The sequence below is a fragment of the Wyeomyia smithii genome, chromosome 2 (assembly GCF_029784165.1).
Source record: "Wyeomyia smithii strain HCP4-BCI-WySm-NY-G18 chromosome 2, ASM2978416v1, whole genome shotgun sequence".
Classification (NCBI taxonomy): Eukaryota; Metazoa; Arthropoda; class Insecta; order Diptera; family Culicidae; genus Wyeomyia; species Wyeomyia smithii.
Window position 1 is genome coordinate 245,401,391 of NC_073695.1, and position 25,370 is coordinate 245,426,760.

The following is a 25,370-nucleotide window of genomic DNA, read 5'->3' on the forward strand; positions in this document are numbered from 1 at the left end:
ATCGACTATAATTTGTTGAGATTATTCGGTGTTTTTTACGCAAATATGTTAAAAAAAGTTCTACACGGTTGCGGTCATATGTGCAGAAAGATTAGTGACAGATGCAAATAAGTTTCGCTAGTAGATAACAAAAAGTTTTATCATAGAAAACAGACATAAAAGGTTCGAAAAACCTTCTCATTGAGCCACTGAGGAAATGTTTGTAAGACAAGAAACTCAAGATATAAGGAAAGATTGTGCAAGATTGAAACAATAAATGAGCAAACTATGGTGGAAATCACAAAGCGTCAGATAAAGATTTACCATAAAAGAAAGGAAAAGTGTCCTAGGTATTCTAAAGCTGCCAGCAAATTTCCCCAAAACACAAAAACGACACACAAATAAAAACCTGACTTGGTTTGAAAAGATGCTCCACTGCCAAGTTAAAATTGCAACAAAAACATAAAATTCTAAAACTACAAGAAGACTGTACGAATTTCGATTCATCGTCACAAGGAGTTTATTCAATCACAAAACATGGTACGTACGTCGATTTGAGAGACATTTCCACGTGATTTTCTCAGAATTTAGAGCAACTAGAATTCATTCGTTGTTGAGAGTTTATGGTTCAAAAACAGGCATCTGACGGTATATCTGGTACAAGTCAGAAAAATTACTTATTAAAGTAGTAGTCTTTCCAATCTACTGCTAGCTCCCTATAAAAATGTGCGCCGCTTTTTTTCTCGAACAGTATTCGACCAAGACGAACTTCTCGCTAAGCTAACAATCTAAATTCTGTCCTTAAAAATAGAATAAATAGGAAATAAATTACGCCCCCCATGGTGACTAACCCTGCAGCAACGACTAACTAATTGGCAGATTGAAATAAATCAAAACAGGACTCTGATAGGAAGCTGTCATCTCTCGAAAAAAAACCATCCCGACTTGCCTTTTAACTCCTAAACTGACTAGCACTGTTTATTTACTGTTTCAGAGAGGTTTGCATCTGTGTTTGCATGCAATCATTTACAGAGGTGAAAACTGAACTCTACACACGCTATAATAGTTTCAAGCTGCCAATTAGTTTTTCACTCGATCCACCATCATCGGATCCCGTTTTTTCTTCTAATATTCGCGCTTTAGTTTGGTAGAAAAATACTTTATTTCGGTTAGTTAGGGAGGAGAGACTTATTAATCGATACTAGCAGTTACTAGATAAGATTCGGCGGCCAACGGAGGCCAAACTTTATAATATTTTTTTTGCAGAAAACGGCTATCATTTATACGTGCAATGAGATCCGAATTCCAAACTACAAACTGCCTACCGCTAGCTACTGTTGTAACTGTCTAGAAATGAAAGATTCATTTTGTCTTTCTAAGGAACCCTTCGGCTAATTATAATTACTCTAAATCGTACTCTCTAAGGAAACGTATCGGTTAATTTACGGAGCTCTCGATCTGTCTGTCCGTTCGCGGGATTGGACTAGCTCGGTTTATGGGTTTTAAATTTAATTAAGGATAAAATTGCATTTTACTTTGTTTTTGGAAAGATTCGTACAGGACTGTTTGGTTACATGTTTCGGCTTGCACCAGAAATATTCATGTGCGCGCAAGTAGTTTATTTAACTTGGAGAGCTGCTAGCTTAGACAAAGATGGGAGGTAGTAAAATGAGTGCACTCTGGAAACCCTAACTGGACTTACGACTAAACACTCTGTATGGAAAAACACACAGCTTTCACTCAAAAGTTAACAAACTAGTAGTCCATATTCAGTACCATCGATGACGAATGAGAATTATTCAACGATTTGGATGGATTGAAGCGTGTCTTTTGTAAATCGTTCTACCAAATTGACTCGTCGGTACTCAAACTTTACGTTATTAGTAAACACATACCTGATGCAGTAGTCACTGCAACTTTACTCAGTTTTCTTCGACTCCGAGGATGCCCCGGAAGGCTTGTTGGGTGGTAAAACGGCCAACAATAAGGGTTTGGCGGCCAAATTACCCAGCAAAAACAGCAAGGAGCCGGTGTGGCGAACGGCGCAATAAATGTGCCACCACTTGGAGAAGCTCAGGAAAACGAACGGAACCAAACACCAACCAGCGAAGACCATGGTGTAGAATTTAAGCAGTACAAAGACCGCCACCTTAACCAACGGCTGCTGCAGCAGAACCTGAACGTAGTCGTTCTTCTGCAGGATGGGTTCGATCTGTGAATAACAACAACAAAAAAACACCTTACAAATATTTTCTTAGTAAACAAAAAAATAAAATCGTACCTCCTTTTCCATTCGTATCACCGAAAACTCCATGAAGAAGGTCACATAGTAGCCACTATGGAAACCGTGCCAAACTGCTAGGAAGAGCAGCGCACCGAAGTGGCTCAGTACGCGATTGTTCAGGAACTTCAGCCGTTTGTACACATACACGGCGGTCCAGTGGTTCGTTTGAACGTTGAACGATTCCACATAGTGGCCAAATTTGCTGGTGTTCTCGAAAACACCCACTTTGATGTTGGTACAGCCGGACAGCTGATCCGAGTCGTACTCCCGCTCGCCCGGTTTGGCATCGATGTAGGTTAGCCCTGGAGACGAAAAAAAAACAATAGAATTAAAGCTAGGATGAAACCGAGGCACATTCCTATGCACAGCTGACGAGCTCATTCTTATTCTTATTCTACTATCTTTCTACCATCTACCATCCATTTTTTCATCTTTTTTTAATAGGGAGGATGTTTTTCGTACTAAATTTCTATTTTTAACAACGGCTTTTACCCGTTAACATTCAAGTTCATTAAGCAGACAATGTGTGCAGTAGGGAAAGCGAAATAATATTTATTCAGAACTAGTTGAACGCTCCCGGCGATGCACGGGATCAAAGGTTTCGAAGCCAAGATTTTTTTTTTGCTTCATTGTTGCATTAGCTCAACCCACTTAAAAAATATTTCACATCTTATATGTCCATCATCACTTTTAGTACTTCAATATTCCGAGAACGCACAGAACGGAAGTTTCCTTATTGGATTGCATTTTGTGATTTAAGGCTGATTTACAGAAACTGGAAGTCGCCATTTTGGATTTCAAAAAGACGTAAGGAGTTCTACTTTTGGAAATATTGAAATTGTTGGCCAAATAACTCCGGTATTTTGCTTCCGGTATTTTGCTGAAACCGGAAGTCGCCATTTTTTATTTCTATTTTTATTGGCACTCACTTGTAACCTTATTCACACGATTGAAATGATTTAATTTTGAAAATGTCACCGAAAAAAATAATTCTGCTCCGTGCATTAAGTAAAGTGACCCATAATTGTAGAAATGCTACATTTTGCGGTGTTTTTATTACTTTTGGATGATAATACATCACGACTTAATGAAATGATCAAGCTTTTACAACATTATCAAGCTTTTACAACAATGAAATAACTTTTTAGATAACTTTTTTTGATGATTTTATAGACTAAATGATCTTGAATGCCGAAAGCGACCCATAATTGTGTCTTTTGCTATGCAAATGATATTTTTCTTCCTAACCGATTTACACACATCAGCTGCAATAGAACTAATTGTCGATCGAAAGTATATATCAGAACACAGAAATAGATAGTAAAGCATTCGTGGTTGATAATTTTTCCGATTTTATATTCATTTTTGAACTTTCAGGCAACACGTTGACTGACCCATAATTGTAGAGGGACTGTATAATACGTATAAATTTCAAAAAAAGTATTTTGATGCGTTCTTCTGTATTCTGTATTCCCCGTGGCTCTGTGGTTAGCGATGTCGATTGGCTCTCACACGGGTGTGATATCGGGTTCAATCCCCGATCAGGTCGAAAAGATTTTCTTCGGCTCAGCACTGGTACACGGTGTATCGTTGTACTTATCCAACAACATGCAAAATGTGCTAAAACAATATAGATAACGAATTCTCCCAACTAATCTGGTTGATCAAGAACGCTATTAGAAGGCTAGCGTGCGATATTGTTGTGCTGTATACATAAATCATCTTCAAACATACGTAGTTTTGTGAATTATATCTCAACTTTTAGCATTGAGATACCTTCTATTTTTCCTCAAAACGAACGAACTTTTAAATGAAAGAGTAATCACATGTCATCGCATTGAATTTTGATTTAGAGGCAAATTCAGCTAAAAACTCATGATTTTGCATGTTTTACGTAGTTTTGTGAATAATATTTCAAGTTTTAGTAATCAGATACTTTTTACTTTTCCTCAAATGTCTTTCCTGAACGTTAGCAAACATTTTAATGAAAAAATAACCACATGTCATCGCTTTGAATTTTGATTAAGAGGCAAATTCAGCTAAAAACTCATGATTTTGCATGTTTTACGTAGTTTTGTGAATAATATCTCAAGTTTTAGTAATCAGATACTTTTTATTTTTCCTCAAATGTCTTTCCTGAACGTTAATAAACTTTTTAATGAAAAAATAATCACATGTCATCGCTTTGAATTTTGGTTTAGAGACAAATTCAGCATAAAAAGTCATAATTTTGCATGTTTTACGTAGTTTTGTGAATAATATCTTAAATTTTAGTAATCATATACTTTTTATTTTTCCTCAAATGTCTTTCTAGAACGTTAACAAACATTTCAATGGAAAAATAATCACATGTCATCGCTTTGAATTTTGATTTAGAGGCAAATTCAGCATAAAAAGTCATAATTTTGCATGTTTTACGTAGTTTTGTAAATAACATCTCAAGTTTTAGTAATCAGATACTTTTTATTTTTCCTCAAATGTCTTTCCTGAACGTTAGCAAACATTTTAATGGAAAAATAACCACATGTCATCGCTTTGAATTTTGATTTAGAGGCAAATTCAGCATAAAAAGTCATAATTTTGCATGTTTTACGTAGTTTTGTGAATAACATCTCAAGTTTTTGTAATCAGATATGTTTTATTTTCCCTCGAATGTTTTTTTCTGAACATCAACAAACATTTTAATGTAAAAAAAAAACATGTCACCGCTTATTATTTTTGATTTAGAACGATTCAAAATGATGATGATTACTGTACACCTCAGAGACTGAGGGAATAATATCAATAAGATCAAGCGTTACGGAATTCCATTTTTATATAGTAGATTAATATTATGTGTTCTGCCACAAACGGTGACATATCAACACTATTACATATATTTTTTGAAATTTTTAATTCATCAGAAGATAGTAATTGCTTCCGCAGTTAAGTGAATATAATTGTAGGAATATGAAAATATTGTTTGACATTTTTTCTAATTTTTACACATTAGTAAGCCTGTGTAGTTCATTCGTACTATCTCAAACAATAGTTTGTTTTTGTTACATAAATTTAACCGTAAAAGAATTTCTGATCGATTGATGCCAAAACCTCGAAAACCTGATTATAGATGACTGCAAAATAAGCGCTCAAAACCTGACCACTTTCCTCTGGTTTTCCCTGGTTGAATTACTAGATTTTCAAATTCAGGGGCCTAACTTCGATATAGACGTTAGTCAACGTCAAAAAAATATTCCATTGAAGCAAATAGTAGAGGGAATTGCAACGCTTCTTTTACAAAACTTCTGTAACAAAATTTCGAGGCTCCAAAAGGTACCAGTTTCCGATTATTCTCGTCCAGAATTCCAGCCATTTTAGTATTTTGCAGTAGCCATTTATTACTAACAGCCACCAGCATAACGGGTGAAACCGGCACGAGATGACCGGTACTATTTTGTCTTTCCTCCTTTCAGCTGCTAACACCTAGCGCTGTCGTGAAATTAACATCAACATAAACATGCATTTTTGCAAGGTTTTTTTTCCGCTAGCAACAGCAATTGTAAAACATAAAATTCAACTAACCGCTTCTATTATAAAACTGCGAGGCACCAAAAGGTGCCAGTTGCCGATTTCTTGTTTACTGGTTTCCGTCCAGAATTCCAGCCATTTTAGTATTTTGCAGTAGCCACCAGCATCACGGGTCAAACCGGCACGAGATGACCGGTACTATTTTGTTTTTCCTCCTTTTAGCTGCTAACACCGAGCGTCCGTATGTACCCGGTACGGTTTAATAATGAAACTGATGGGGTGAAATGTTCGAACGATACGTTTTATACCAAGGCTTCGTCAGATAATTAGAAAGAGAGAGGGGCTACATAGATGATGGAATGGTAGAGACAAATGTTTCTTGAAAGCTGCGCCGGCCGCTGTCATAATATTAACACCAACACAAACATGCATTTTTGCAAGGTTTTTTCCGCTAGCAGCAGCATTTGGTAAAACAGAAAATTCAATTAGCCGCTTCTGTACCAAAATTTCGAGGCACCAAAAGGTGCCAGTTGCCGATTATAGTTTCCTGGTTAGTCCGTCCAGAATTCCAGCCATTTAAGTGTTTTGCAGTAGCCATTTACTACTAAAGCCACCAGCATAACGGATGAAACTGGCACGAGATGACCGGTACTATTTTGTATTTCCTCCTTTCAGCTGCTATCACCTAGCGTCCGCATGTCACTGGTGCGGTTTTGGAATCAGAATGATGGGGCGCCGGCCGCTGTCGTAAAATTAACACCAACAAAAAGATGCATATTTGCAAGGTTTTTTCCGCTAGCAGCAGCATAAACATCGGAAACAGAAAGTGACAACAACAATAACAACAAAGTCAGATCGATTGTATCCGTTAGTGTCGACTGTGCTTGGGAAGAGAGGTAGTGATTGGCTGCGCGGTATGATTTAGACAATCGATATTAATTACCAATTTTTCAATAGTGTATCTCAAACAATAGTTTGTTTTTGTTACATAAATTTAACCGTAAAAAAATTTCTGATCGATTGATGCCAAAACCTCGAAAACCTGATTATAGATGACTGCAAAATAAGCGCTCAAAACCTGACCACTTTTCTCTGGTTTTCCCTGGTTGAATTACTAGATTTTCAAATTCAGGGGCCTAACTTCGATATAGACGTTAGTCAACGTCAAAAACGGAACGAATGTTTGAATAATAAAAAATTCGCAGTGATTTTTTCTTGTATGGACTTCCTCACTGCGACCAGAATCGTAGATCTATCTGAGATATGCCCGGGTGTGTGCTGTATCCCGCACTTCTGTTATTAGCAACACCGCTATTGAGAAGTGGCATAAATAATAAATTATTGTTTTATCAGTGCTTGTGTGTAATGTGATACTCTTCCTTTACACGCTTACTGTTCTACTATACCGATACTCGTTCCTCTTGCCAAATATCACCAATTATAATTCCCTGGAGAAGTGTCGTAGTGCGTCCTTCTTGCCCGTTTTATTAATAAGAGGGGCTTATGTATTGTTAAGAGAAAGTCACGCAAAGGTGTTACGCTTAAAAACATGGGTCTATCCTTCCTCTTTCATGGGTGTAAATACCATTTTCATAAATAAATAGTTAACTCTTTCATTGAAAGAAATGTTGCATGTTTCTATTCACCCCGCAATGGAATGAATAGTAACTCTTATCAGTCGACTGGGTTTTTCTTGTTCTGATGGAAGATTCGCATTTTATTTTGGAGAAAAAAGAACAATTGCATCAGCTTTATTGATATGGGATGCAAAAAAAAAACGTTGAAAATAATTTAAATAGCGGAAATGTAGAACTGGAATCTTGTTCCGTTTTTTCGGGTTGCTGATGTCGTTGTCAATTCATTGTCAAGCATCACGCAGCAAATAAATCTGACTTTCGTCAAGTTTAAGGCGGCTAATAGCTTGATTGTCGGGTGGATTGGGTGGATTGGGCAGCTAAAGAAGTTGATTCCATATTTCGCGGCCGCTTGGCGGAGAGACAGTTATTTCTACGTAACATTCTTGTAGCTTTTCAACCTTTTTGTTTGTAAGTCCTGACCGAGATGGGCTGAGAATGTATAAAGCAATTTTCAGGCATCATTTTACATAAGAAATATGATTGCATTTTTTAAAAATACTTGTTTCTGAGTAAAAATATTTGCTATGGCGTTGTTTCTATTCGCCCCGTAAATTGGTAAACCAGGAGTTTTCCGTGAAATATAATTAAAAGGTTGATAAATACCTAACATATATTCTCAAATTCACTGTAAAAACTTGAAATGTTTTACTATCGACCTAGTACAGCTCACGAAAAAGCTCGGAGAGGAACATAATGGCTTCCATAGGCAAAGTTTTTTAGCACTCGGAAACGCTCTGAACTTGAGCCTCCATTTTGTAATTTTTTTAGAAAACTGATAGTAGTGCTTCTAACCCATGCATGGGTTTGATTTGATGGGCTTGTTTACTATTGAACTACCAGAGAAAAATTTTCTAAATGATTTTTGAATGTTATCAAAAATTTGTAATAAAATTTTTCAAGTTGTTTTTTTTTCCTGTACGGACTTTCTCACTGCGACCAGAATCGTAGATCTACTGTTAGATATGCCCGGGTGTCTGCTGTATCCCGCACTTCTGTTAATAGCAATACCGCTTTTGAGAAGTGGCATGCTTATTATTATTGTTCATCAGTGCTTGTGTGTAATGTGATACTCTTCCTTACACGCTTACTGTTCTACTATACCGATACTCGTTCCTCATGTCAAATATCACCAATTATAATTCCCTGGAGAAGTTTCGTCGTGCGTCCTTCAAGTCAGTTTTATTGATAAGAGGGACTTATTTTTTGTTAAGAGGACGTTACGCAAAGGTGTTGTAGATTTCAGCGTAAAGGAAGGGCAACTGGTGGGGAGCCTGAGAATAAACCCATGCTTAAGTCCTTTTTGACATCGGATGGCCTGATTCTACCAAGATTCGAACCCACGACCATCCGCTTTACAAAACGGACTCTGTAACCCTGCGGCTACGCAGCTCCCTTTTTCAAACTTAGAAGTTTTGTTTCTATTCGCCCCGTTTTACGGTACTGTCGTGTAATTGAAGCAATGAAAGTTTTTTTCCGGAGTGACAACACCATCTAGCCTTGAAACTGAAACGTTAACTATAAAAAATCAGATGTCGATGCGAACTATACTGCCTCGTCCTTGGTGACCCATGCTGCCCCAATCTTTAATTTAGTTCACGGTTGTGATATTCATGATTATTTTACATTTATTTATGGTAAAAAGCATATTATTTAGTACATTATGAGAATAACTGCTGCTGCAATAAAGGTTAGTTCAAATTATATAGCGTACGACAAGAGATCACGTTTTTTTGAAAGTGTGAATCGCGTAAGAAACTTAGCGAAAAAATATTTTATTTATTCAAAACAAGCAATATGCAAATATGAACTATGAACACGTGATACATAGTCGAAAATACGTTACGCATCATGCAAAATTAGTGTCATCACAAAAAAATTATTTCACGCTCAAAAGAGGCACTGACCCATCTTGCCCCACCTTACCCTATATAGTTTAACGATTGCTTGGCTGGATTTTATTCGGTTTTATTTCCAAATGGTCATGTTTTTGACGTTGACTAACGTCTATATCGAAGTTAGGCCCCTGAATTTTAAAATCTAGTAATTCAACCAGGGAAAACCAGAGAAAAGTGGTCAGGTTTTGAGCGCTTATTTTGCAGTCATCTATAATCAGGTTTTCGAGGTTTTGGCATCAATCGATCAGAAATTTTTTTACGGTTAAATTTATGTAACAAAAACAAACTATTGTTTGAGATACACTATTGAAAAATTGGTAATTAATATCGATTGTCTAAATCATACCGCGCAGCCAATCACTACCTCTCTTCCCAAGCACAGTCGACACTAACGGATACAATCGATCTGACTTTGTTGTTATTGTTGTTGTCACTTTCTGTTTCCGATGTTTATGCTGCTGCTAGCGGAAAAAACCTTGCAAATATGCATCTTTTTGTTGGTGTTAATTTTACGACAGCGGCCGGCGCCCCATCATTCTGATTCCAAAACCGCACCAGTGACATGCGGACGCTAGGTGATAGCAGCTGAAAGGAGGAAATACAAAATAGTACCGGTCATCTCGTGCCGGTTTCACCCGTAATGCTGGTGGCTTTAGTAGTAAATGGCTACTGCAAAACACTTAAATGGCTGGAATTCTGGACGGACTAACCAGGAAACTAGATTCGGCAACTGGCACCTTTTGGTGCCTCGAAATTTTGGTACAGAAGCGGCTAATTGAATTTTCTGTTTTACCAAATGCTGCTGCTAGCGGAAAAAACCTTGCAAAAATGCATGTTTGTGTTGGTGTTAATATTATGACAGCGGCCGGCGCAGCTTTCAAGAAACATTTGTCTCTACCATTCCATCATCTATGTAGCCCCTCTCTCTTTCTAATTATCTGACGAAGCCTTGGTACAAAACGTATCGTTCGAACATTTCACCCCATCAGTTTCATTATTAAACCGTACCGGATACATACGGACGCTCGGTGTTAGCAGCTAAAAGGAGGAAAAACAAAATAGTACCGGTCATCTCGTGCCGGTTTCACCCGTGATACTGGTGGCTACTGCAAAATACTAAAATGGCTGGAATTCTGGACGGAAACCAGTAAACAAGAAATCGGCAACTGGCACCTTTTGGTGCCTCGCAGTTTTATAATAGAAGCGGTTAGTTGAATTTTATGTTTTACAATTGCTGTTGCTAGCGGAAAAAAAACCTTGCAAAAATGCATGTTTATGTTGATGTTAATTTCACGACAGCGCTAGGTGTTAGCAGCTGAAAGGAGGAAAGACAAAATAGTACCGGTCATCTCGTGCCGGTTTCACCCGTTATGCTGGTGGCTGTTAGTAATAAATGGCTACTGCAAAATACTAAAATGGCTGGAATTCTGGACGAGAATAATCGGAAACTGGTACCTTTTGGAGCCTCGAAATTTTGTTACAGAAGTTTTGTAAAAGAAGCGTTGCAATTCCCTCTACTATTTGCTTCAATGGAATATTTTTTTTTTTATATAAGAATACGGTAGTCAACGTCATGCGGTCGTGTCTTGAATACCACCCTCCTACTTTTTTTACTGGATCATAAATTTTATTATTGTTTTAACTTGTAAAACCGAATCAAGCGCATTTTTGGGTACATCAAGGTTATTGGGTTTTTAACATCAGGGGATGTGAAAATTAATATTCACCTAATACGGGTATTTTCGTTATAAGAATAACGCCTAGAGCCCGGAGATCGACTCTAAACGCTATTTTGAAATTCAAGAAAATGACTTCCGGTTTCCGAAAAAACTACTTAGAATAGCAGCATACCACCTAATATGGATGGTTCCGGATTCGAGATAATATCCAGAGAACGGAAATCATGATGTTGATGTTCAAGATTATGACTTCCGGTTTCTGAAGAACAGCCTTCCAATATTAGTATTTTCGAAATCGAAACGATGCCCACAAACCAGAAATCAACTCCAGGCACAATTTTTGAGTTCAAGATGACGACTTCCGATTCCTGGAAAACAGCATAGACTGACGCCATTTTGAAATGCAAGATTGTGTCTTCTCGTAATTGATGGTAATTTAAGAAAGAAAACTATTTTGTTGTACATAATGAGTTTTTTTTGAGTCTAATGATTTCGAACGTAACTGTGGAAAGGTCTTTATCGGAGATGGATTTGATTAAAAATAGGTTGCATACGGTCATGGAGAAAGAAAGGCTGTCAATTTTGACATTTTTATGTTGTGAGTACGATATATACTGGAGGTACAAATTTATGATTTTTAAATTTAAGTTTTTCAGCGAGTAACTTTGCTAAGAGATGTTTTAAAAATTTCTGACCAATATTTGTCATGTTTTAGCTTCAAACAAAAATATTCGCAATCGAACATTTCATGAACTCAAAAAAAGTTTCTGTGCATTTTTGCATCGGTAAAAAAAATGAAAGTCCGATCCAGCAAAACATTTTGCATTGGAGTTTCTTTCTCATACTGTTCAATGTGAGTTTTAGGATGCACAGCCTAGCTGCAAAGAATCGAACGGATCGCAGGTTGTGGATAGCGAAACGGCCTCCAGATATGAATAATAGGTGCGAATACAATGAATTAGCACCTCAGAACCAGCAGCAAGAGTAAGTTAGGCCCTGGAGATGTGTAGTGGGCTCCACATTGTCTCCCCTAACGCCTCCTAAAGGCGAGTTGACGCCACCATAAGCGTCTCCGCCTAAAAAACGGTACCGTAAGACGGGGTGAGATTGTGTCGTACAGGGGCGACTCGTGGCTTTGGAACCTACCTGTTTAACTACAAAATCTGAAAATCGCAGTTTGGGGAAGTAATCACAATCATGTCACGCATTTCACGCAAGTCACTCTATTTGTTACTGTTTGAAAGTGAAACTAAAAATCAATACAATATAAATATAAATTTGCGTTTGAAATATATTTTTTGTCCGGCGTCATTGTGTGCAATGCACAGGTTGCACCTAAGGACAAACGAATTGTTTATCAGCCATCCCATGGCGATAGCAACAGTCTTCTGACCCGGAAGTGATGGCTGACAAGTCACGGATTAGATGGCACAACCTCACCCCCACTGGCCCAATCTAACCCCGGCTGACGGTACGTCTGATCTCAGGTGGGGCAAACAGCGTCTGCTTCGAAGCGAGCGGCTGAGTATGAAATGCTGTACGCAACCAGCTACACCTAAGATGGCAACCATGGTGAGGTCCACGAGCAACGAAATCAGAAATACGGAACGGATCAATCGGAAAAACCTAGGCTACGAGCACGGAAACAGAAAACGGTAAACGATTAGAAATTGGGTACCAGGAACGTCCGATCTCGCAATAAATCGGTGCGAGCTGGCTTGCTTGCTCGAAATCAAAATCAGCGAGTTCCGTGACGTAGACCCTATTGCACACACTTCTTTCAAGTACCACATCTACTGCAGCGGAACGCGGTATTGTTGATATGTTGTTTCGTAGTTGGGACCAGTGCTTTTCAAAGGATCGCAAGTTGACTGTTAAAACACGAATGCGAACGCCTTCCGCAGTCAACTTGACTGCTCGATGTATTCAAGCGATCGCCCAGAGGAGAAACAGTCAAAGTAAAGTTGATCGTTTTTTTAATTTCTAGGTGGCGGTCATTCGCTATGACAGCGCTCGTTAATTACGTTCACTCTCCGATTATGTGTACGTGCAAGACACGAAGTGAATGAGGGCGGTTGGTATCATTCTTACTGTTTCGTTTTGCGTTTGTTTTCGTATATGTTTTTGTATGTCGGATTGGATTGGAATAGAACTTTGAAATTTGTGTAACATATGACTAATGCATAAATCGGTACTTAGGGTAGAGCGGGAAAAGTTGGTCATTTTTGGTAAAAATGTTCAATTACTTTATACCGGTAATACAGTCATACCTCGATATAAGGCAACTTTATTTTCATTACCGCTACGTTATATCGAGTTACGTTATATCGAAGCAAATTTTTTTAATTCATGCAAGAATGTTAATGATTACTCAAAGATGCGCGAAAACCTATTTTTCATCACCTATCAGTAATTTTAAACCATTCTTAAGCCCATTTAGGACAATTTTTCAACAAGTAAAAAAAAAGTTTTTTAATTAATGCAAGACTGTTGAAATGCAAAAACGCGTGGAAACCTATTTCCCATCACCTACCAGTAATTTGAAACCTTTCTTATGCTTTTCTTTAGAGAAAATTTCAACAAACAAAAAAAATAGTTGATGCAAGACTGTGAATTGTTACTGAAGGATGCGTGGAAACCTAATCCCATCACCCATTAGTATTTCAAAACCTTTCTTATGCCCATTTGGGACTTTCGCATTGGTTTCAAAACTTACTACATATTTTCGAAGCAATTTATACCCCAAAAACAGTTGCTATATCATTTATATTCAATATCAAAACATCTTAAAAAGTTACGTTATATCGAGGTAAAAGTTACGTTATACCGAGTTACGTTGAATCGAGGTTGCCTTCTACCGAGGTATGGCTGTATTATGCGAAAATATGGACTACATTAAACAGCTCGCAATTTTGCGGATACACTAAAGTTTTTTTTTACGAGGAGTCACGTAGCGCGGAAAAAATCCGCTTGAAAAACGCGTAAGTTCCAAAATCCGGGTAAAAAATGGCGTTAATTCCATTCTGCGATCTGCGTAAAACTTCACGTGAATTCCGAAGTCTGAGTAAATAAATGGGTGATTTCCAAAATTCGCGTAAAAAACGAGAAATTTCTGAAAACCGCGTAAATTCCAAAATCCGAGTAAAAAACCGCGTGGATTAATACCGAAATTCGGGTAAAAAAACCGTGAAAACTCTAAAATCGTAAATTGGGGTAAAAAAAACGTGTAAAATCCGAAATCCGCGTTAAAAACGCGTAAATTCTGAAATTTGCATAAAAAACAGCGTAAGTTCTGAAATCTACGAAAAATTCCGTAATACGCGTTAAAAGGCTTCAGTGTATTTAATCTTTTTTGAGCGATTGACAGATTGGCCAATTAGCTCCTCAGGTAGGGTAGAAGTTGATCAGCGAGTGGGGTAAAGTGACAACTTTTATTTCGAAAGGACAATTCAGTTTTCCTCCACCAATGCATTAACGGCAGTCTGTAGCATTTAGGCGGAAGTCAAATCGTTTTCAGTTTTTCGCTTAGACGTTCGCAAAAGCTACTCATTATTGGATGAAAAAGTTTTACTCTCCCTTGCTTGACGAAAAGTTCACAAAGGTCGCCTTTTTTACAGTTTTTTACGCAGGTTTTTTTATGTGGTCATTTTTACGCGGTTTCCGGAAATTACGCGGTTTTTTACGAAGATTCCGGAATTTACGCGGTGTTTTTTTCTTACGCGGATTCCGTATTTTTTCATTTCGGAATCCGGAATTTACGCGTTTTCCTTTTACGCGGCACGTATCCCCCGCGTAAAAAGCGACTTTGGTGTATACGTTGAAATTACATTGATGGTTTGAATGGTCATTTGATCAAAGAAAACATGTGTTAAATTGAAAACTCGAACCGAATTCCGCAATTCTAAAGTTTTTATGGTTTTCTGATTGTTATAGATCAGCTGAAAGAGAGTAATTTTCTGAGCAAAACGTGGTTTTTGAGAAAATTTTATCGTTGTCCTTCGTATTTTTAATTGAGTTCTTGCTCAAACCTGCTCAAAATCTGTTAATGAGTGAATTGTCATTTGAAAACGGGTGTTTATTATTCTTTATTTAAAAACCGACGGACAACGATAAACATTTTTTTAAATCACAATTTGCACAACTGCACTTTGTTTTGTCATTTAGTTTCTTTGCTTATCTGAATCTATCACCCATATAACACAATTTTTTTTATATAAATGATATGTGAAAATAAAACACAGTTTTTTCGATGCGTTGGTTTGATGTAATCCTCATTGACCAACTAACCCCGTAACCAACTAGCCCTGTTCTACCCTATCTTCTTCCCCGCCGATGTTGTGAGAAGAACTATCTTACTCATAAAGCCATTACCACGTGGCTTGAATGATGACTATATTGAATATCACTCACAAACTCTACTGCTAAGCGGTATTCGACGCAGATGATTGAAGTAAGCGTTGGTTAATTCATTACGAATGAGGTCCCGGTTAGTAAAAATTGGCACTGTAGGTGCAACAGTATACCACCAGCACATGAGCCTCAAACGTAAGAATGCTTCAAACTGATTGACTGTTTTTTCGGTCGACCATGAACGCAAACGAAAAATGGTACGTGACTGCCGACAGAAGATTGTACGGCGGACTTGAACGCCGAAGCGGCGGTCCTTTTGCGGAAAGCAACGTTGCACGCAGCTCGTTTCTTATTCGCTCTGCTTTCAACCGTTCGTTGAAATTGAACGTGCTGCAGGTACAAGTTGAAATTGAGCGAAGGATCGCACAAAAGGAAAACGTTCAAGCGTCTTTATAGAAAAGGATTTTTCAAAGCCCTGGTTGGGATATCAGTAAACAAGAGTTATCCGGTAGAGGCCCGTAGATGATCGTATATGCGTGTCGACAAACGACAAATCCGAAGAAGTTTTATGAAAAGCAAACCTATGACGAGTGCCCAAAACACGATACGAAGTTGTCATCGGAGATGCAAACGCACAGGTTGGGAGGGAATAATTCTTCCACATTTCAATATTCGGAAACACACCTGGAGGCATCCAAATGGAGAAGCCTGCTCACAGATCGATCAGGTACTGATAGACGGTCGCGGCTTTTCAGATGTTACTGGTGTTGGGGGTCCAAGCATTGACTCTGTCCGTTAATTTGTCGTTTGTGAGATCCGCGCACGGTTGTCAAACATGCTGAAATCTCGCGCAGAGAGGATTATGCGTTTCAAAATTCCGCGATTGAAAACTGATGGCGTGGCAGAAGAATGCGTCAGAGGGCTGGATCAACTGATCGCAGAGCAGCAGGAGGAACGAATGGAAGATACAAATGGGCCGTGGAGTAGTATTCACTGCGCCATTGTAACGACTGCGAGAGAGATGATAGATACGACGCAAAGAGGACAGCGCTAAGGCCTGTAGTGCACTCTTTGACCGAGCGTCAAATATTTATCACTTTTTGACAGATAAAAATTTGGTCAAAGATAATTGTTTGTCACTTTCCAATTTTAACATGGAGCAAACACGGGCAAACAACAATCATGATGCCAAATAAATTTGACCATTATGTCAGAAGGTCAAATATTTGACCATTAGACAAAGAGTGTACTACAGGCTTAAGGATTATGGAGCGACGGATGAGAAAAACCGTGCCAGAAGCTGCATGTTCACTGCGACTACGCGTCAAAACGAAGAAAGAGAGAGAGAAAGAGATACAGGGAGGCAAGAGCTAACAAAAATAGAGTCCACCGTCGCACATAGGAGTAAATACGTTTAAAACCTGATCAAAAGTGAAAAATTCAAAGTAAATCAACTTTGTATTGTAGTGTTTCATTTTGAAGTGTGATGTATGCTTGATCACTTGACAGCTCATCAACATCCAAAAGTTATGTTTACGGTCTTAACGAGAGGTTTGAACCGACCGCAATTCAACAGTTTCTGGGCATGATAATGACGGTTTGATACCGTGAGCTAAAATATAACGTTCCGAAGATAAACAAGTGATTTTTGAATTAAACAACGATGGAGATTGTTAAAGAAGGTTAATCGAACAGATATGTGTACTTAGCATGTATGCTAGTCTCTCCAAATACCCAGGTGTTTGTCAAAATCAATATAATAAAACCCAAAATATTTGTTTTTATAAGTTAACTCAAAATGGGATAAGTTATGTTTTCGGCAAAATCCGGTTGAACGGCTTTTATTACGTGAAAGTGCTAATATTATTGGTTATAATGGTTAAGAAAAACCTTCCGGTATCGTGTTTTATCGCTATGTGAAAATAATCAAGAAATTAATATTTTTTCGCTTCTTGGATAGTTTTAGCCCTAGTTACCCGACTGAAACTTTGTCAAATGACTGAAATGTGTACTGAAAAGTCATTTCAAGATAAATTCAAGTATTTGGATGAATTTGACCCGACTATGACTGAATTTTAATTTCATTATAAGAAATGTCATCCATCACTTTAAGGTGGGTTACTCCATGCAAAAAATTATCCAAATCCACTCATTAGTTTTTATTATCGCAATATGATACGTTTTCAGTGCAAAAATTTGAGGAAAAAATTTGACATCATGATTCCACTTGCCCCTTTTTCCTTTATACGTTCTTAAAGTTATCGAAAAAATATGCTGAATTATGCTATATCTTTGTAAGGAAAAGTCCTGGAGATGTGTAGCCTTCAACAAAAATGTGTATTTTGTATGCCAAAATCCTTTTGTAGAACAACGTTTTTTTGTAAAATGTAACTAACAGAAGTTTAGTACAAAAAACTAACTTTTAAGTAACTTTTACATGAAATACTCTGTAACTCTGTTCCCAATGAAGATACAAATTTTCTTTGTTCAGCAAAGTTTCATATTTTTGCACGTTCTAAAACTTTGCCGAAAAGACCATTCCTCTATCTCTTAACACAAAAAAGTTAGTATTTTTGATATATGAAAACCTACTGTGACATATGTTCGCCGTACTCTAAAATGGGTGCATTGGGACAAATGGAACCTAAAGAAGTTTATAGTACTTCAGCTTAACTTCAAGAAAAACTATTGACATCATGATTCCACTTGCCCCTTTTTAACCTATACATTCTTGAAGTTATCGAAAAAATAAGCTAAAATATTATATAACTTTTTAAAGAAAACTCCTGGAGATATATAGTCTTCGGCAAAAATGTTTGTTTTGTGTGCCCTAACAATTCTTCCGAACTACACTTTCGTGTAAAATGCAACTAACTAAAGTTAAGTACAAAAAACTAACTTTTAAATAAGTTCCATGTAATGTACTTCATAACTTTGTACCGAAAAAAGATAGGTTTTTCATTTGTTCAACAAAGTTTCATATTTTTGAATTTTCTACAACTTTGCTGAATAAACTATTCTTCTATCTCTCAACACAAAAAAGTTAATTTTTTTATTTTTAGTATAGTAAACTTTTAATATTTTTTTACAATTTGCAATTATGCGGGTCATTCATACAAACAATTGCTCCGAAGACACTATTAAGCTAGGATGAAGTTAAAAGGCGCTATGGAATTAAGTTCCATTTTTTGCCTGATTGGACCACTGTGCATCGGTGTTTATTCGCTGGATACAAAAATCAAATGTGAACTGTGGAATAATTCGTCTAAAGCAGCGGTTCTCAACCTTTTTTTGTCCGCGTACCCCTTGGCGATATTTTTCATATCAATTGTACCCCCTGGCTTGATATGTTCTTGCAGAGTGGGAGAGAGTAATGGTAATTCATGTTGTGGTAGTCTAGTTAAGGTTCCAAATTAAACTGTAGCTTGTTTGATTGCTACAGTCATGTTTTAAAGGCTAGATTGACCAACAAATTAAGTATTATTGAGAATAATTGCTTTGTCCGCCATTACTGATTTTTCTTTCGCGTACCCCCTGAAGGCTTTCGAGTACCCCCAGGGGTACGCGTACCCCAGGTTGAGAACCGCTGGTCTAAAGAACAGAAGGAAATGGTAAACCTAAACTGAAAGGCGTGGCCTATTACGTAGCACCCTTCGGCTATAAAAGAGTGTTTCTGGGAAAACTAGCTACATTCATTAGTCGGAGGGTGAACTGGATGGACCGTCCACAACGTTGACAGCAGTAGCAGCAGATATCGGCACTCAGCAGTAACCGACCATAGCAGCGGGTCGCGCCTGTGGCTGCCTTCAAATTCAACACTTGTCCTGTGGTTGGTCACCACCTCTCAGAAGCAGCGCGGTTCTTCTCAGTGTGTGTCGCCAGACTGCCATTATTCCCCCACTGTTGGGGCAACATGAAGATTGCCATCAGGAAATCCAATTTTGGAAATCAAAATGCCTTTTTCAAGGCAAATAAACAAGTCATTGAAAGTTAATAATTTTTGTCAACGCAAGCAAGCATTCTGTGTTGCATCCTAGCAATTTAAATCTGTCGCACCCGTCGAATGTTGTCCGTGTATCTTAATTTCCCCAATGTTATGGCAGCTCAAAAGTTGTAATCAGCAACCGATTTTGAACCGCAAAATGCTTTTGAAGTAGAATACTTCTCTCAGGAAGTTCGGCTATATAGGGATGTGAAATGAAAATCTAAAACTGAAAAAAGTGAGAAATACGTCCAATTTCAAATGCTAATAAATCGGTTAGTTTTCAAGGGATTTCATTCGTTTTACCAAATGCATGAAATTGCAATTTTATTATTCGTACTATTGTACTATTGAAAATTCTTAAGCCTTGTCAAAACACAAAATTCGACCTCTGATTGGTCGTTATACGATTGCTTTCCCAAGCACGGTCGACAGAGTTATGGACCTAGTAAATTGGGAATGCATCATTTGGCCTATATAAGAGCTTCATCAGATAATAAACAGACATTTCATCGGATATTAAATTGAACAACTGAAATTTGAAGAACACAAATGAATATTTGAAGAGTTAATATTTTCTCGTTTTGCGCTATAATCCAAAGTTAATTATCTTCAGCTACATGCATACTCTGACTATTATTACGTGTTTGCGTCGCTAAATGTTTGGATACGGTCATGCAGAACGCAAATAACGGCGCGATGCGATTCGGCAAGACGCAATCTGTTGAAATGTATAGCTCTACTTCGCCTTAAAAAGAGCTGTACATTTCACCACGGTAAGGCGAATCGCATCGCGCCGTCATTCGCGTTCTGCATAACCGTAGCCTTTGTTCCGTTCCCGTTTAATGATGTCGTATTAAATGTGCATATTACAATTCGGCAACACCTCAACTTCTCATTTGCACAAAATTTATAAATATTCAATGAACTTCATTCAAAATATCAAACAAAACAAAATTACAATACTGCCATTGAACGGTCAACGTTTATATACTAGAAAAAATGACTGACACGCATGAAGCCGGGTTATCTTTCTTGTAAAAGTATTCTACTTCAACCTTGCGGTCGTGGCTTTGCATACAACCTTCCTGTGATTTTTACGCTATGTAACAAAACCTTCACGGTGAAATCAGAGTGAAGTGAATATATCCCTATTACGGGACTCACGTAAGTGAGAAAAACGTCGCAAAGTGACATCTGCCATGAAATCTGGGTTATTATGAATGTCATATCACTGAAGTGAAAACGGAAAAAGCGACGTTTCGCGTGGAATTATTGTACGACCATTTTGAATGGTGAAATGATTTCACGAAGATGGGTAGGGTTTAAAAATCGATTGATTTGTGATCTAATGATAATATATTTCGGATTCATTTTCCAATAACAAGACGAATCTTTTTTTTTTCGACTTTCTGGGACAAACAAATTTTTGACCTGCGGCCAATAGAACGTGAGAGAGAAAACAGACCTCCGAATTTTGTTTAGCAGTAAGGCGCAAAAGTTTCGTCTTCTCGAAAAATGTCATTATTTCATTTTCACTTCACTGTCAATCTCACTTCACGGAGCTAATTTTTGTCACCTCACTTTAGGTGAAATCGGGAATAGGTCTAAAAAAGTGAGAGTGAAATATATTTCACCGTGAAGTGACTCCCGTATTAATTACAATTTTTTTCCTATGTGGACTCATCACTGCGACCAGAGATTAGATCTATTGTGATATTGCCCAGATGTTTTCTGTGCTCCGCACTTCATGTCATTGGCGGTATCACTATTGAGGTTAGTGATACGCTTATAATTCATATCCATGCTTGCGTGTTTAGTTTTACTTTCCGTTTCAAGCTTACTACTCCACTATACTGAGCCTCTGTCCATCCTTACAATATCGCCTAATTACAATTCCCTGGAGAGAACTTTCATACGTTACTCACACCAGTTTTATTATAATAGGGACTTATTTCTGTTAGAAGGAAAGTCAACAGAGGTACTGTAGAATCCAGATTGAAGGAAGGATACGTGGTGGGAAGCCTGAAAATAAACCCATGCTAAAGTCCCTAAGACAACCAAATGGCCTGATTCTATTAAGATTCGAACCCACGACCACCCGCTTACCAAAGCGGACACTGTAACATTGCGGCTACGGAGCTCCCACTAGTAATTACCATAGTGAAGAACATACAGCGGGGCAGTGGGCTGGACATGTAACCAGAATGCCTGACGAGAGCCACCAAAATTATCTTCAGCAGAGAACCAGAATGAGGCCATCGACTCCTTGGTAAGCCTCGCACTTGGTGGATGTGCACGGTGGAAGAAGATGCACTATCTGCTGGTGTACGAGATGAGTGGAAAACGGCTGCACGAGACAGAATAAGTTGTACATTTTAAATTCGTTCGACCCTTGAACTAGTATTCAGCCAGCAAAGTAAAAAATTAATGCACACCATTCACAGTTTTTTTAAATTGTTTTTTTTTTCACAATTTTAACGAGATGGCGATTAGCGTTTCAAATGTAGAAGTTGTAACGACGCTACAAGTAGGTATTATTTTTGAGTTTAAGCTACGAACATTTGAAAGGACATTTTCCCACTTCATTCCATATATATTAGAAATTAGACAAAATGTATCACCTCTCTTATTCCTAATAGCGAATTTCTTTTTCACTGGGTCAGTTCAAATCTATCCAGGGATGGAGAAACAACATTGCGATTTACGGCGCAAGTAAGAGATGCCAGAAAGATGTTTACGAACTAAGCCCAAGCGGTGGGCTGAAATTGACAAATTTAACGGTGCGTCTCGGAGGTGCTACCAATTTGGGTCAAAATCAAGCGAACAAGACGGGTTTTGGGCTGTGGAAATAAAGAAATGTTATATTTGGGAAAGCGGTAATTCGGAGATAAATCATTCGGGGAAATTGGGTTTCTGGAAAATGGTTCTTGAGAAAATGTTCGATCACATTTATCAACATAAGCTTTTTTGATATTCTACAATTTAAATGATTGTGATCATTTCAAAGACCACAAATATTAGGTGTGTTCTGACAACCGGAAAAAGTATTAGCATAACTTTCCCTGATTGGACACGCCCAAAAATAAATAAAAATCACTGAAAAAACACTTTTAAATGATCTGATAAAAAAACCTTCTGAAGGTCAACTAGAATATTTTTTCGAGTTAATTTTCATTTTTGATCAGCGTTTTTCTAATCATACCAAATTAAATACGCCAATTCTTGAATCTGCTGCACATGTTCTTTTATTTATAGATATATGAGCTTCAGTTCTGATTTAAGCAATCATCAAAGAGCATTTTTCACTATATTGAATCATTTTTTCTTCTGGTATTAAATTGATCAGCAACAGAATCAACAATTAAAAAAAAATAAGCAGCCATTTGGTAACTTTCGATCCCGAAACACACTCACTGTAATGTGGAACTACTTTTCAGCAAATTGTCGAATTCCGAAAGCAATTTCATCACTAATAATGTTCACGATAATGTAACAATTTTGTCTGTTTTTAGCTCAATGGAATACAGAACTTCATTTCAGATGAACAGACTGCTTTCGAAAGTTACTAATTCATTATTTGATTGTGATCAACGTAAAAAGTGATCATCATGTACTTACTCTATATTTAGTTAATACTGTAATAAAACGAAGGAAAAATAGCACAAGATCTTTACCAAAAACTTCGAGAAACATTACTCGCTAAGCTTACACGACTTACCTCGACAGCTGGCACAACGTAAAAGAGATCGATGTTCGTTCGACAGTAAATGCCTAATGACCCTTATCAGCAAATTGTTATCAGGCTTTCGTTTGAATACTGATTAAGAGCACAATTTTGAGGGAAATGAATAACAAACATGTTTCAAGTTTGTTGCTAGTATGGCAATTCGTTTTCAATACTGTAATGTCGAATTGAAGCTAGAATGAAAAAAATCTAAAGATAATTCTATTTCAAAACAGTCTCGCACTCGCTTCACGTAGTTAATCGTGTTTATCAGTAAACTCGTATCCATGTATATTTTAAGGTTTCATTAATGCGTGAGATTCCGCTCATAGTACCAATTTAAAATTGATCTGTTCCTTCGATTTGAAACCACGTCAAAAGAGACAAAATTTATAATCGTAATTTTCCATCCAATTTTCAACGCTTTCATGGCGTGTCTCAGAACAATTTTACGCTCGTTCGTTGATAAAGGGTCCACTCAACACGCAAACAAATTACCACAAGCCACTTAACCAACGCTGATAACCACAGCGCCTAAGTCGACCCGAATCGAAAGCAAATGCCTTCGCCTCTAGGGGTCACGCGTCTTATAATCTAGCGATTAGGTACGAATGTAGTAGACTTACCGAACAACACAGCGGCTCCTTCGGCGAGCAGCCAAATAGAAATGTACTTGTACAGCGCACACCGTCCCCACAGTCCCAGGTAGATGTGCTTCATCAGGAGCGATTCCTGCTCGAAATCCGCCGACAGCAGGTACGTATCCGACACGAGCTGCGAGCCGACCTGGTTGACGATTAGATAGAACGTTCCCTGGAGGAACTTCTTGGCAGAGTAAGCCGGTGCCCCAGTGGTGTGCTGCTCGTACAGACCATCGATGAAACGGCGATATCGTAGCATCGAGAATTGCGGTCCAACAAGAACCGAGGCAGGAAAGTACGTGAACGCTACCAATTCCAGCAGCGACGGCGGATCGATGCACCGGTCGTCCTTCTTGCCCTGCCGTTCCTTCTCATGGCTATCGGAAATGTCGAACGCTAAGCCGATCAGACGTAAAACGAGCACACAGTGCGGCATCGTCCACTTAATATCATACGTATCGGACGTGGTGAAATAGTAACCTAGCATTGGCAAATAAAAAGAAAAGAAAAACGCAAAGAATAACACCTTCGAAAAGCTGCACTGTGGCTTTTTGTGTTAAGCTTACCAACGAGGAGATAACCCATGTGATAACAGAAGCTTAACGGGACCAACAGACTAGAGGTGGCGAAGAAGACGTTCAGCAGATAAGTCACCGCGACCGCAAGGGCGCTGTGATACAAATCAAAACCATAGTTGAACACGACTATTGCTAAACCGGTGCTGGCGATGAAGAGATTCTTAACAAGGGGAGCAGCCTTCAGATTCCGGTAGAACGCTCCCAGCGGATAGGCTGCGGCAAAGAAACAAACAGATTGTGCGTTGCGTTATCACCGTCTGTCTGTACAGTTCAATTATTTCGTTACTCACCAATGAGAACAGAAAGTATCAATCGTATAGCGGGCGCGGAAGCCCCGGTGAGATTCGCCAACGCTTCCACAAGATTCAACATGTTTGCGGCCGGGTGTGCTGACGTCCGCTACTAGCGCGGACTAGCTGACCTCGATAAAGCTTGTACGACAACGATAGTATGTGCTGTCGACCTTTAATGTCGTAATGTAAATAGGTTAGTAAACACAGCGCCTCCCTGCTGCGCCTGCCCCGGAACAAAAACGCTCTTCTGTCGCACAACGTACGCTAGTTTTTTTTCTTTTTTCGTTTATGGGCAGCTGCTGGTGTTATGTTCAAGTTTGGTGTAGAGCGGATCAACCGCAGTGCTCGCACATTTACACTTCACTTATATAATGCCTTTCGCTGCTGCGGGAGTCTTGCTGTTACATATCGCGGAAGACGGACCTAAATTGAAAATAATACCACTTAATTTCTTGCACTCTTCAAAGTTATATGGAACACAATAACAAACTTAAGTTATTGTAGCTCTTATTTACTGCAACAAAGTAAAATGTTAATCATTATTGAAGACAAGAATCTATTATGTGTAGTCACAAAGACTCTTTCGTAGCTTCTGAACTTCAACTTTTAGTATTATAATACCACGTATTCACTTCTGCAGCTCAAGCTGTGCCAATGTTGGTAGTTACCAGGAGTTATTACGCATGGAAAAAGTAGTATTACACGAGAAACTTTGCAATGTGACAACGAACGAACCACGCGCAGCAAATTGATTGGAAAACCATATTGTTTCACAAAACGACTGAATTGAACGATAATGAATGACGATTCCCCCAAGA

At 38.2% G+C, this 25,370-nt stretch overlaps 1 protein-coding gene across 5 annotated transcripts; it reads right to left on the bottom strand.

The window, feature by feature from the left end:
- Nucleotides 1–924: 924 nt before the first annotated feature.
- Nucleotides 925–25,370, bottom strand: LOC129722000 (lysophospholipid acyltransferase 5). 5 transcript variants are annotated; one of them, XM_055675164.1, is made up of 6 exons: nucleotides 25,221–25,370; nucleotides 24,550–24,975; nucleotides 24,248–24,472; nucleotides 23,667–24,161; nucleotides 2,261–2,565; nucleotides 925–2,191 (listed from the first exon to the last, which is right to left on the bottom strand). In XM_055675164.1, exons 2-6 carry the CDS (start codon nucleotides 24,629–24,631, stop codon nucleotides 1,898–1,900), a joined length of 1,401 nt encoding a protein of 466 aa, XP_055531139.1. In that variant the 5' UTR covers nucleotides 24,632–24,975; nucleotides 25,221–25,370; the 3' UTR covers nucleotides 925–1,897. The 5 variants fall into 5 exon arrangements, with proteins under 5 accessions (XP_055531139.1, XP_055531141.1, XP_055531137.1 ...); XM_055675166.1 differs by having other exon boundaries at nucleotides 25,177–25,370; XM_055675162.1 differs by having other exon boundaries at nucleotides 25,174–25,370.

What these genes read in the sequence shown, in the direction of transcription:
- LOC129722000 (XM_055675164.1), bottom strand. Translation starts at nt 24,631, where the DNA reads ATGTTGAATCTTGTGGAAGCGTTGGCGAATCTCACCGGGGCTTCCGCG. An exon ending in GATACTTTCTGTTCTCATTG is followed by an intron (nt 24,473 to 24,549) that starts GTGAGTAACGAA and finishes TCTTTGCCGCAG; the next exon opens with CCTATCCGCTGGGAGCGTTC. An exon ending in CATGGGTTATCTCCTCGTTG is followed by an intron (nt 24,162 to 24,247) that starts GTAAGCTTAACA and finishes TGCCAATGCTAG; the next exon opens with GTTACTATTTCACCACGTCC.